Raw genomic sequence first — 14,053 nt, forward strand, 5'->3', positions numbered from 1 at the left:
AGGCGGAACAGCCTTAAATACCAGGCTAATCTGATCCCTCTCAATGGTCATCCCAAGTCTCTTTCCCCTAGGAGAGAGTAGGGCAAACTTGACCCCATAAAGAATGGGAACACAATTCCCTAGCAGTTCACAACATGCACATTTTAAAATAGTTACTAACAAGTAAGTCTCTTAGACCAGGTCACTACTGCGGTATTCCTCTTATTTATTATTTTCCTGTGAATTTGACCGTCATACCATTTCATTCAAACAACGCAAATGGCGCAAAGTAGAATATTTATAGCCTCGTACCTACTCTCTGTTCACAAAAATATGTGTAGCACCTTTTATTACCAATGAAACATATATTTCTTACCTGTGAGTACTCAAAGGACATATTTCTAACCAGTTTATCTATGAAATGCTTTAACAACTTTATGGTGTATACCATTTCCTTCTGTGTATTTAAAAAGGAAGAGACATGTACTTTATAGATGCAGTTCTTGAATGATAACTTTATTTCACTCCGTTCCTTGCTTTCAAACATAACATATTTTATCGTAAATACTGGGTTATATGATTTAAAATTACATTTTGCATACTCTGAATTAACCCAGCATTATTTTTTTGTCTTTTCTTTCTCCTCCACCCTCTTCTGTTTTTCATTTTTCACTTTTTTAGTGTCTACCAAATAGTGGTTGAGGAAGAGCGTCCCCGCAGAACCAAGAAAACAACTGAAATCCTGAAATGCTATCCAGTACCAATCCACTTCCAGAATGCTTCACTTTTGAACTCTCAGTATTATTTTGCAGCCGAGTTCCCGGCCAACAGTATTCAGTCTTCTCAGACTTTTACAATTGGTGACAACAAAACCTACAGTGGCTTCTGGAACACTCCTCTTCTCCCTCATAAAAGCTATAGTATTTATTTTCAAGCTGCCAGCAGAGCCAATGGGGTAAGTTTTAGGATGTTGGTTTGAAGCGATATTCATGTGTGAATAGACCACAGGTTGTCTAATTTTGGTGCCAAATAGACAATGGAAAAAAGAAATTGAATGTTTTTCTTTGCATAGTTATGTATTGGCCAGGCCAGTCATTCTTGGGAGGGAATGGAGCCAGTGGGAGGAAGCACATATTTCTGTCAATGGTTAAGAGCCTAGGCAATCATTCCTTACAAAATTACTGTCATTCTGTCCTCTTTTCGATCATGCTGCTCCTATTAAATGATTTTCGCTTTTATACTTGGCTTATTCTGCTGCATTATATTAGCTTGCATTGGCTTGTGCGCCCATTTTCAGTCTTGATTGCCCTGACTTAAGACACAAGCCTTCTCTCTCTCTCTCTCTCTCTCTCTCTCTCTCTTAAAGAGTTTAAAAGAAATAAGTTGATGGAGCCAAAGTGAAAAGTGCATAAAAGGTCCATCCTTTGCAGGTCGCTTTTAATCCAGCTTCTACATTCTAGAATTGTTTTCTATTTCAGGACAGACCTACCCCGAGCCCTTCAACTCTTGATAAGCTTTGGCTGTCTCCCCTGACAGCAGGGAAATGTTTTCTGCCAAATAACATAATGGCCCCTCTTTTACAGTGCACTGACAGTGCAGAAATGTGAAACACCATTGATTTTTGTTTGCTTTCTTACATTGTCTAGCATGTTGCTTGGAACTGTGTAGCTGACTGTAAAGAAAAGAAAATATCCCAAGGTCAATGTGTTGTAAAAGGAGGGGGGGTGGAAAGTACACATATCATGTCTAATAACATCTCGTTCATCTTCTAGGTTAATATTAAGTGAAGTATTGATGTTACATGCCCAAGTGCATTTTCCTTTGGTTGTCCATAGCAGGGAAATACATTGACTAGTGTAGGAGGCTATTAAGCTTGAAACCAAACATGTAAAAGTTGGTACTGATTTTAGATCTTAGCAGTATTTTAAGCAGAAGCAATGTATTATATTCTTGCTGTGGATGTAAACTAGAAAATGACCTTTTCTTTCTTTATCTGGCATAGGAAACAAAAATTGACTGCGTCAGAGTGGCCACAAAAGGTATGCTTCCATTGTGTCTTCTTAGCCTTAAATCTGTCAAATTGTGTATCATAATATACATGGTTAAATACACATATCCAATTCTACCATTTTAACGATATTTTTAAGTATTATTTATTTAAGTATAAGAGTAAGACAATGAATGGCTGAGTTTGTTTAATTTAAAAAGGTGGTGAAAGCCTAATTTCCACTCAAATTTCAATTGTCCAGCAAAAGTTTAAAAATAATTAGGAGAGTTTTCACAATTTTGGTGCAGAGTAGCTATGCCTATTGGTGCTCCTAAACATTGATATACTAGGTTGAGAAAACAATAATTATTTGTCATTCCTGTTGCTCACTCTAGGATTGCAAGAGGTTTGCTTGAGCTTCCTCTCTCAATAAGGCAACCAGTGGTTGGAGCACAAAATTTATGATGGTCTGATGACCTCCATTTGTGACTGTGATATAACTGCTGGGCTGTTGTAATGAATTGTTTATTAGGATTGTTCGGAAGTTTCATATGCGAAATGTCATAGTCCATCTGCTTACATGGGTGGGGTGTTGGGAACACATTACACTAGTGCTCCCCTGCAGTGACTTCCTGTATTTTTCCAAGTATGATTCAAGGTGAATTGTTTAAAAGGGGAAGTTTTACTTTTGAAGCCTTTCATGGCTTGAGCCTTAGGTACCTAAGAAATTACTTCCTTTCATGTCCTCCAATGCAGTTTCCAAGATCAGTTTCTATCATCTGCATTCCCAGTATGACTAAGAAGTGTACAGGCACAGAGAGACATTATTTGTCATTGCACCCTGAGTTTCAACAGAGGTCAAACCTGATCACATTCAGGAGTTTCATGATTCAGGAAGCTAATCCAAGTCTTCATCCCCTGATTTTGTGGGGCTGAATTGTGAAATGAAATACTGTTTTTAAAAAATAATTTCTTAAGTGAAGAAGAACTACCCACCACTAGTGTGGATTAGTTTCTTAAAAGAAGCTGGAAATATTTGACACAAAGCTTGATTACCACATCAATAAGAAACATAAAGTGGATCTAGACCTACCATTCCTTAAATGGAAGCTTTCCTTCCATTTTCAGAAGTGAGTTGCATCCACAGAGATTCCTGCTTTACCAACTGGATGCTCCCACTGGTGGAAGGAGACAGTCCCCACCACCACCTACAGCTCCCAGAAAGCTCCAAACATAGAGTCTACAGAGAACAAAGAGGCAAAAATTGTCTACTTGTGTTCTGCGCATAGGAGTGTCCATGAGAGTTCCATTCTGTGCAAATTGTTGCAACCAATTAAGCAAACTTTGTAAATGAAGTCTTATGTTCAAAGATACTATAGTCTTATCAACCTCTTCATGCAAGGAGTATGCTCTTATCAGCATGATTATATTGCTTCACCTCATTTTTAAAAATAATAATATAGGTAACTATTTATTATTGGATGTTCTGCATGATGAATAAACATCCAATAGCCTACATACTGCCAGTTGTTTACTATAAAGGGTTACATCACCTCTACATTTTACCAATTGCAGTGGTACCTCGCAAGACGAAAAACTCGCAAGACGAAAGAGTTTTTCGTTTTTTGAGTTGCTTCGCAAGACGAATTTCCCTATGGGCTTGCAAGTTTGTTTCTTTTTTCTTAAAACCATTAAGACTATGGGAATCCGTGCTTTGCAAGACGAAAAATTCGCAAGACGAAAAAACTCGCAGAACGAATTAATTTCGTCTTGCGAGGTACCACTGTATGTTTCTTCAATCAGTATATCATTCCTGGCCAAGCTGAATTTTGTCTAACTGTTGTTCTGGCACTTTAAAAATTAAAATAAAATAAAGAGGAAGAATTTGGTCCAATTTATTATATAAGGCTACACTGGTTTAATAAAATCACATGGCAATCTGTGGTTTAAATATTTAAAGATTATTTTGCCATTTATTTCACTATTTGATTGGATTAACTTTTTTACTTATTACATTTGGAAAAAGAGATCATATTTTCTGCAATGAGGTAGCTACCATAGCAACAGATGACATCAAACTAGCCTCTTAGGAGAAAGGAAAGAAGGAAATTCAGCTTTTATTTAAATATGCAAGTTCATTTTATGTTGTGAAAGCATATTTGCCCACACTTCATAAAATCTCTGGGAAAACCATAGTATTATCAGAGACACACACCCTGTGAGTTACTGGAAATAAGTGCTCTAAGCTGCATGTCAGGATTAAAAAGCTGCAAAACTTTCTAGGGAATCTTCTGCAAATGATTATTTTTAACACTGTTACCTTTATGAAGATATCTAGTAGATACTGGTATATCAATTTAACTAACTGTTAAATATCTAGATCAGGCATAGGCAAACTCGGCCCTCCAGATGTTTTGGGACTACAGTTCCCATCATCCCTGACCACTGGTTAATTGGATTAAAAAGGCCACAACTTTATTGATTTTCAGATGTAGGCAAACCTTGGCATAGGCATCAGGCATGTATCCCTCTAAGTCCCCTGACGGTAAACTGAGGGATGACAGGGCCTGGCTGGGTGGAAGGGTCCATCGCAAAACGCATGTTTACACAAATGGGCCAACCCAAATGCTAGGGGAAGCTCTGCGGCCCGCTGACCAACTGCTTCTGACTGTATGGACAGAGACTTCCCCTCAAGACTCCTTTAACAGGGCACCCTGTAAACACCGCTAGTGGTGTGGGGGGGGTCACGACTCCTCTGGGTGACACTCAGAGGCCGACTGGGCTGCCAACAGCCCTGCCAGCCCTATTATATGCCTGGGGTGTGGACCTGAGTGGAGCCTGCAAAGCCTAGGCCACCATGGATAGGCTTAATTCAAATGGGGTTGACAGTGCCCACAATGCTCCACGGTGGCCGGGGATGAAATCCCAATGGCTGGGGCCACGTGGCGAGGCTCTAGGGGCAATGGAGGTGCCACGGCAGGCCACAACCACCGCTTACCGTGGAAGAGGGGTAAGCAGCCATTAGCTTAGATAGGCGTATTAGGTTAAGCTAAACTTTCACAATATTTCTGCCTATCAAAAAAAGAGACAGAAACATTGACATGACAAGTCATGACAAGTAGTGGAATGTACACGTTAAAGCATGGGACGTTACATAGCTTACAGTGGAAGAGCAATATGTGGGCAGCAACTAAATACCCCAGGGAGACGCACAGACTTAAAATGGTGTCAGAGACCTGCTTTGGGTGCCCCAATGGTGAGAAGTATTGAAATACAAGTTGTATCTCAGATTATCAAATATTTGCATATTTGTAAAAAAAAACAAAACCCAAAAACAAAAACAAAACCCAAGTCTAGTGGCTCTCATATCAACAAAGAGACAAGTGGAGGTTCCTAGATTAGTAAATAGGGATTCAGTGTGTAGTAAGGCAAGTGATGCCAAATGTGAAAACAGCAGCTTGTCTGGATGCTGCTCTGACAGACGGATGGAATATAGCAGAACCCACCTTTCAGGTGTTTCTAAGGAGGCAGTTATAAGTGGTACTGCGTTCTCCACACCTCCCAGTTACAGTGTTGTAATTGATGGTTGTGCCTACTAAGCAGCCCAGACTTGAATCTCATTTTGTATAATGAAAACATCTCCATCTCTTGTTGAAAGTGAGCATTTGTCAATCTTAATTAGTGAGATGTATTGTTATCTCACAGGTTAAATTTGAGAAAGTCAGAAATAAAAGTATTGGAATCAAGAGACAATTCACCAGTTGAGCTTTCTACACACAAACTCTGGTATTAGCTTTCTTTGCTTTTTGGTTAGCAGCTGACTCCCAAGTCGAGAGAGGTGTTTATTATGTAGAGCAGCACAAGGACAATGATGATAATTAAAGTGAGCCAACAACTGGAAAGTGTTTATTTGAATGTGCAAATAATTTAATGTTTATAACCACTAATTTCAGTGCCAGTGCCCATTTCTGTATCTGCTCATAGTTTCCTACTGAGGCAGTCAATCATGTAACAAAAGGGTAGACAAATGGACAGGAAAAAATCCTACGCATTAAATATATTATGAGGGATAGAGACCTTTGCAACCACCAGAAATACAGTTGCTGTGTGAGCTAGAGTGTATCTGTAGACGTACACCTCTGTAAACCTCTGCTTTGTAACTTGCATAGCCTGAACAACCTGACCCCTAAATTGTTATGAGTATGCTGAGCAGCATCTCAGGCACAAGCAGCACTCGGGACATACAAGATTTTTCCAAGCATCAAAAGGAAGTGTGTAGGCTTAAACTGGAGATGAGCAGGTGGAATCGTCAGACATGCCCTCTGCCCTCTCATCTTCCCATGTTGATCAGGAAGGTCTAACCGGCACTTGGAAAGTGTCGATCACCTTTCCTACCTGGGCAGTTATATTTCCATAAGAGCCAACATCAATGACAAAATCCAGCATCACATGAGCTCTGCAAGTACAGCTTTCTCTCTATTGAAGCTCAGAGTGTTTGAGGATAGGGACATTTGCAGGGAAACCAAAATGCTATTGTACTACCAACTGTACTATACGCTTGTGAAACATTGACTACTTATAAACGCCATCTCCAATTCCTTGAAAGATTCCATCAGTGGTGTCTCCGAAAAATGTTACACATCACTTGGGAAGGCAGGCGAACTAATGCCAGTGTACTGGAAGAAGCAAAGATCACCAGTGTTGAAGCAATGATTCTTCAACATTAACTTTGTTGGACTGGTCATGTTGTTCGGATGTCTTGATTATCATCTTCCAAAGTACCTATTCTATTCCCAACTCAAGAATGGAAAGTGAAATACTGGTGGACAACAAAAGAGGTTTAAAGACTCTCTCAAGGCAAATCTTAAAAAAGTAACATAAGCACTGATAACTGGGAAACACTGGCCTCCGAGCACTCCAACTGGAGACCAGCCTTTACCAAAGGTGCCATGGGCGTAAAGGAGAAACAAGCTGCAAACCCTCACCGTGATCAACTCCCACATGGAAACCTTATATCCCCACTGTGGAAGGGCGTATGGATCCAGAATTGGCCTCCACAGTCACTTACGGACTCACTGTTAAGACTGTGTTCATGGAGGACAATCTTACTCCGCTACGAGTGATTGCCAAAGAAGAAAGGGCACTTATTGAAAGGCATCCAATGAGACCATTCCAGCCTTGCTGTGAGAAATGCAGCGAGGCAGCAAGCAGGTTTGAGAGCTTGTAGGAGTTTGGAAAGGCGTGTTACAAAGTGATATTGCCAGGAATACAATAGTGTCAAAGGTGTGTGGAATTGGGCTCCAAAGAAACCAACCTGTTTTCCAATTTTATTTTATTTTATTGGAAATTAGTTTCATTTGCTGATCACAGCTGAGGGGCATTTGTGTTTGCCAATCAGTAGTTTTCATACGTACTTATCAGTGTTCAAACAGAAAGGTGGTGTCTAACCTATTGTGCCAGGAAAGCATGCATCTTCCCATGGGAGTGTTTGTGGATAGGGAAGATAAAGGTGAAGGTGCATTTGACAAGAAACACACACACACACTCAGAAAAAATAAACTGTTATATTCCATCCATGTCATTGGGTCCTCCCTGGAGAAAGTGAATGGTGAAATGCATTTTGACAGGAAAGACTTCCTGACTGGAATTGCTTGGAATATTACTTTTCTTCCCCACTGTAGATTTTATACCCTTTTCATAAAATAAACTACTTAGTTTTTTTTCCTCTCTCTCTCTCCCTGTGGGTGTGCAATGGTTTCCTACAGCAAAAACTAAAATTTCATACTTCAGACCCACATTTCATGTACTATGAGGCATGCACAAAAAATAAAAAGAAATGGCAGTGTGCTATTGAGTATGAAGCTAACATATTCTTCAGCGCTGTCCTATTTTGTATAGAAGTTGTACTTTCTGAGAACATGCTGTATCACAATATAACTAGACACAGGGACGTAGGAAGGGGGGTGCGGCCCGCCCCGGGTGTCATCCCTGAGGGGATGTCAGAATGGCACACTGTGGGGGTGGCACTTACCGCGGGGCCTGGCCTGCAGCACGTCCAAACCACACATCTTCCGTTTCAGGCAGCGTGGGGCTTGTGTCCGCCAAGCGGACTCTGTGGGCAGCTCACCGCGCCGCCCCCCTGGGCGGATCGCTGCAGTGCCCCCGTGCACGGATTGCCCCGCCTCCATGGGCAGATCGCCCTGCCCCAACCACTCCGGGTGCTGGAGCAGCTAGCTACGCCCCTGATTAGACATATAACTGACATGTGTGGCCTTAGGTCAGCATTTCTTTTTCTTTTTCCTTTTGGTGTGCATAAACATCCATACTAAAACAATCCTAAGTATAAGAAGCTAGCAGACCTTAAAGTGCTTTAACTTTAACTGGCGTAAATTGCCTCATTCCAAACTCTGCCTAGGAGCAAGGGGTTCTCCTGGCTAAGCTAGCCTGATCTTGGCAGAGGGAAAGCAAGCATTTAAAATAAGAGTTGGGCGTACACCATCCTTTTTACTATTGTAAGCGCCACTGGGTCACATGACCAAGCTCAGCCGAGTTTGGATCTAGCATAAGTCTCCCTTCCTGGCCCCATCCCTGCCACTCCTGCTGTATGCCCACTTTTGGAGGCTTACTCCACCATAAGATCGTGGTTCTGTCAGCTGAACAGTGTGTCTCTTTCTGAGCCCAGATGTTGGGCTTATGCTGTTGTAGTCTGGCTGTGCTGGAAACTCGATAACTAAGCCAGAGTTCTACCAGATCCTAATTCCTTGTCCATGTGGATGTCCAGTTACTGCCCTCTGAGCCATCATAGGATTGTGGTCAAGCAGGAGGCAGGTGGATGCCAACAGCAACAACCAAACTTTGCAAACTACTGCTAATCTTGACTCTTTGGTCTGTATCTCCATCATAGACACCTTCATTCTGAACCAATATAATGCTATTTAAATAGCAAATAAAATATTCATGGAAATGGTAGTCAGGTTTCTTTTGGGGGGTAGTGGTGGGGAAACCTGTCGGAAATGTTCAATTTCTAAAGTTATGAGATATTTTTCTATCCAGCTCCCACAAATTATACTTGTTCAGCCTATGTCTACATTTTCTACAATTCTCTTTTTCAGCTCACAGGTGACTATTGTTTTAATCTTGGGAAAGTATCAGTTGTAGAAGAAAAGGGTTATTATTCTATTTATATCTTGTAGCAACAGTACTGTAACAGTTACTAACAACATAGTGCTTCAGAGTTGCATGGAGATATTTCAAAATATTATGCAGCAGCAGTTTTTAGCTTAATTGTCTGCAGATGGTGGATAATCTCCTTTCCTCACTCATTGCCACATATCTAACTGCACCCAGGCTGTTCTGTGTAATTTACAAGCTTTCATATGATTCTTTCACACAATTTTCAGTTTTTTCTTTTCTCCACTTCCCAGATGTTATATGCTGGAACTGACCTTTTAAAAGTTGTTTTATTTCCCCACCTTAGCGTAACGTATATAACAATGTTAATAATTTAGTGACAATTATTTGTAGAATGGGGAGGGGGAAAATGTTAAACCAATAAGACTGTGTTCATAATAATTTTAAAATATTTTCTCCATTCTTATGTTCATGAAAGGAGACATGCTTACTATGATCTCATGCAATAAACATTAATCAATATGTAGTCAAATTTAAGGAGCACATGTAATCTGTGGGAGAAGTCGTAACAAGATTCAATTGGAGCTTCATATTTTGGGATGGTTCTAACAGTGACTCTTGTGAGTCACTCCTGTATCTGAAGATGCTAATAAGAAGTATCTTATTAGCATGAATAATGTGCAGATGACCCTTAAATCAAAACATTCAGCGTCTTTTTAAACCTTTATTTTTATTGATTTTTTCATGTATAGAAATTACAAACAGCCATAAATGAAACTTCAATAAAAATCATACACATTATGATTTAAACAGAAAAAACACAATTAAAATATGAAGAGATTAAAAGCTAAAATGCTCACAAGATACAATGCAAATTTAAGGAAATGGCGGGGAAATTCAAGTATTTCATTGCTGACTGTAAAACACCCATTTTATTTTAATGTGTTCAGTAAATGGACCCAAGTTTGCACAGAAGCCATCAGGGTTTGTTACTCTTTTGTAATCTAACTGGAAAGGTGAATTTCTTCTAACCAAGATGACACCCTAGAAAGAGCAGGGTTTTCCACTGTTTATCTATCTCCATCCATCCAGGCAGTAAAGGTATGTTATTTCCCCCATCAGGCTTTCAGTACAAATGTGTGAAGGGGCACCTAATGCATTAGTCAGCTATCCCCACCACAGAGGCTGGTGTATATGTTGGCTACACATCCCAGTGTTGATATCCAGCTAGGTTATACTTAGAGCAGGTCCATTGTAATGAATGAGCTCTGTATTGAGTGACTAATGCTGGATATCACCCCAAATCAACAGATTTTTCAGAAATTTATTTGTGGGATAAGTAAGACTGAGATCAGTGAACATGGGTTGAAGACAAGATAAGTCGAAGCTGGTGCAGTCACTCTAGTGGTTTTTTGTTTGTTTGTTTGTTCATTTGTTTATTTGAACAAAATGTTGTGCAAAACTCATCAGGAAGCATCACAGAATATTTAAGGACTGGTTCACATTGCTAAATTCCTCCATGTAGTTGTGAATATCAGGGTGGACTGTGATCGCCTCGTAGGTCTCTGTGTGATTTGTAATATATTAGCAAGCATTTGATTTCTGATTGTTCAACAATAACAATAAAGTGCCCCCTCCCTATATATAAGGCTGCTAACCTAAAGAAAGGTTGGGGGTAACAAAAATCAAATTTCATGTGGAAGAACTGTGAACTTGAAGTCAGTTCTGGTGCTTAAAACAAATTCCTGTATTCAGCAGGTGCTCCGAGTTCTGTAATTCTATGTCTTTTGCACCTCTTTCCAGTTGATAGATCTTGGGGTTCAAGAGTAAAGCACAAAGTAGAGTCTGATCCTGAAGTCTGACATACTCTGGTGAATGTAGAACTGAATGCAGAAATTTTAGTCAAGACCAAACATTGCTGGTGGTTAGCCTGTAGCCATTCCTGGTGGTTCTGCTTTTTCCAGCAGCCATCATAATATAAATGGCTGCCAGCTCACCTGCACACAGTTAAGTTCACGTTAACTTTTATTCAGATGTGTAAACAATCACATGAAGGAATTTATCAATGTAAGTCACTCCTAACATTTTTTTCCCTCCCTTTCTTTCTTTAAATTTCTAAGGAATTGAAACAATAACATCTGAACAAGTTGTTTCTTGCTAGCTTAGCTTCAGTCTGGCTTTTTTTTCCCTCATGCATGCTGACCTGGAAATCTTCCTTTGCCTTAGCTGCGATAATCGTGACTCAGCTTACAACACCATACATTCGCATCGCCCCTGCTGCAGGCGACGACCAACTAACAGGTCAGACACTCAAGTATAGACAAGTCATCTTACCCATTTCCATCTCGCTTTTTGGGCTTGTTTTCCTCCACATTCTCATCATTCTTTGCTTGTAGCTGGTTTACCACAATGTAGACCTTTTTGAGGTTCAGCTCTACATTTGTTTAGCAATTTGCTAGATACCAAATGTTTGGCACCTATATCCAAGAGTGCCAAACAAATTCGCTGCATGTTTCATTTGTGTGTTTGAGCACTGGGATCATCCCTTTTGAGCCTAATGTCACAAATACTTTGTCTGTCCTAACATTCCAGCAGCTAACATATTGTTCAGGATTCAATTATATACACAAAGTATTCAGATGTATATTTTTTTTCCTGAATTTTTGTAACAAGGCACATGAGTAGTAAACAAACATCTACGTTATGAATTCTAGGATCGGGCAACATTTTCTAACATGAAAAGTTTTTTTTTTTTAATTCCACTAACAGCCTGAATGTAGAGTTAATGTACAATTAAACATACATAGAATTAATTATTATTTTTTACATCCATATTCTAAAAAGAAAATGGTAGACTGAAATTTCAATCTACATATTTTAAACTTACATAAATTAATTTTACTGGAAGTTTCTCTTGTTGTGAATTTAACAAAAGAAATAATATAAAATAAATTTAAAACTTGGCTCTAAGGGACTAGAGATGGATAACCTGTGGCTTTCCAAGTTTTGTTTGACTATAGTTAACATCGCACTGACAAGGGTTGATGGGAGTTTGATTTCAACATCTATTGCGCCACATATTCCTACCCCTATTGTATTCAACATTCACAGATGTTTGTGAGAATTGCAAGGTGCTGCATTCTCAGAGATAAAAAGTTTGTTCAATAGGGATGTAATGTTCCTATTTCCTTATTTATATGGAGTGTTCTACCCCATGGTGACCGATATTCATGGAATCCATGTATCCACAGTTTCCAAATAACTTGTGCATGAACATCCATACATTCTTCTTTCTGAAAAATCTGATGGTGCTTCTTAGTGCTTTCTTGGGAAACAAATTGCACATCCAACTGCCAGTCTTGGAAAGTTTGATGATAATTAAAATCATCTAGTTCCTACAGAAATGTTGCAAAGAATTTTCAAACTGACAACGTTTTCTCCCCATCTCTGCAACAAGCCCCAGTGAGTCCATTCATTGAAGAAGTGAAGTTCGTAAGGAATTTAGGGCCCGTTGTCAGTTTACATCTACTGTGAACATGCTTTTCCAGTTTAACAAGCCCTTTTGCAGCAGGGACTAGATAGGGCATGTCTTTGCTTAGATTTGAAAAGTTTTGCAAAAGCTGCAAAGCCTCTTCACTACAGCAGTGAAACAGATAATGGGTTTAAAACCCCATGTCAGTATTGCATCTATGGTTAAAATATTTCTCTAGACTTGCTGCCAGGCATGTGAAGAAGCTTGTCGTTTTCAGCACTGCTTGTTGCAGCCTTTGTACAAAATCTTTGCTAGGTAATGCATGTCCAACTACATCTAACCCCCCCCCCCCGAGAAGCTTTAACAAGAGTTTATGTATCCAGTTGTCAATATTTCCCTCCTTGATGGAATTGAACATGGGGGTGATTGAAGATATGTAAGGCCAATGGGATACATATCCTCACCTGCAGAACTACATTATTCACAACAGAAATAAAACATGGTAGATTACCACAACATTTCTAGTTGAACCACAATATCTCCAGTTCTTTGGAATGTAAAATATGCTGCACTGCAAGACAGGAGCTAGACCTGTCCCTTCATTATACTTAACACCTCCAAAATTGTCAGTATTACATAAAGTGAATCTCAATATTTATATTAAGAACAGCAGAGAAATGTATTCATTTGCTTGGTATGTGGAGATAGTCACTTGTTGGCTTGTAAAACGTGGTTTTTGTTGTGGTATTTTTGTGCTAAAGAAGTAATAAAATGCTGGTTTGGATAAGACGCCAGTTGATTCTTACACCCTTTACGCATCACATATTTTGGATCAAATAAAACATGGTATCCCCCTGATTTAAAGCAAAAAATAAAATGGTAATATCCTTGGGGTGTTCCATTGCCAGGTGGAAAGTCTAACCTGCCCTACCACAGTGCTTCTGCAAACCATGTGCATTCCCCATAAAATGCTCTGTCTGCAAGTAGCATGCGAGGCTACTCTTCCTTTCAGCAAATCTTTTCCCCTCTTGTATTTTAAAATAGTGAATTTTCTGCTTGAAGAGGCAGACAGTAGTTGCTAAGCACCTTTAGTGAAACATGATCTAAATTAGTACCACACGGTTTGTTGCTGAGGCAGCTCTCCAGCTCTGTCAGCTAAACAGATGAATGGTTAGCTGAAACTAGCAGAATTGATTAACAAATGCATATATAATATCTCTGAGAATGAATCCAAAATCCACATGCTTTTGCAGTAACAGCTTTACATTTTTCCTGTAAGTGACAGCAGACTTGAAACCACTAACTCACAAGTGATGTGTAATATTTGCCTGGACTTTCCTTGTGTTAATAATGTATGCTTTAGTTAGGCAACATCACCCATTATCCAGCTAAACCAAAGAGCTGAAGTATATAGTACTATTAACATCTGTAGAATCTACTCATCTGTTGTATCATGAGAATCACTTTTGTCATTGTTACTCAAG

The 14,053-nt window shown here is 39.5% G+C and overlaps 1 protein-coding gene across 28 annotated transcripts in view; it reads left to right on the forward strand.

Annotated features, from left to right (window-relative positions):
• Positions 1-14,053, forward strand: part of PTPRM (protein tyrosine phosphatase receptor type M) — a 413,795-nt gene that overhangs the window by 262,216 nt on the left and 137,526 nt on the right. For 15 of the 28 annotated variants that reach the window (XM_083746745.1, XM_083746748.1, XM_083746743.1 and 12 more), the window contains exons 12-13: positions 661-934; positions 1,982-2,018. In XM_083746745.1, the coding sequence (XP_083602871.1) occupies positions 661-934; positions 1,982-2,018 (311 nt within the window). Of the gene's footprint in view, positions 1-660; positions 935-1,981; positions 2,019-11,323; positions 11,399-14,053 lie in introns of all 28 variants that reach the window. The other 13 variants (XM_083746769.1, XM_083746763.1, XM_083746742.1 and 10 more) reach the window with 1 other exon arrangement.

This window comes from Podarcis gaigeae (assembly GCF_964106915.1).
Source record: "Podarcis gaigeae genome assembly, chromosome: 7".
NCBI lineage: Eukaryota > Metazoa > Chordata > Lepidosauria > Squamata > Lacertidae > Podarcis > Podarcis gaigeae.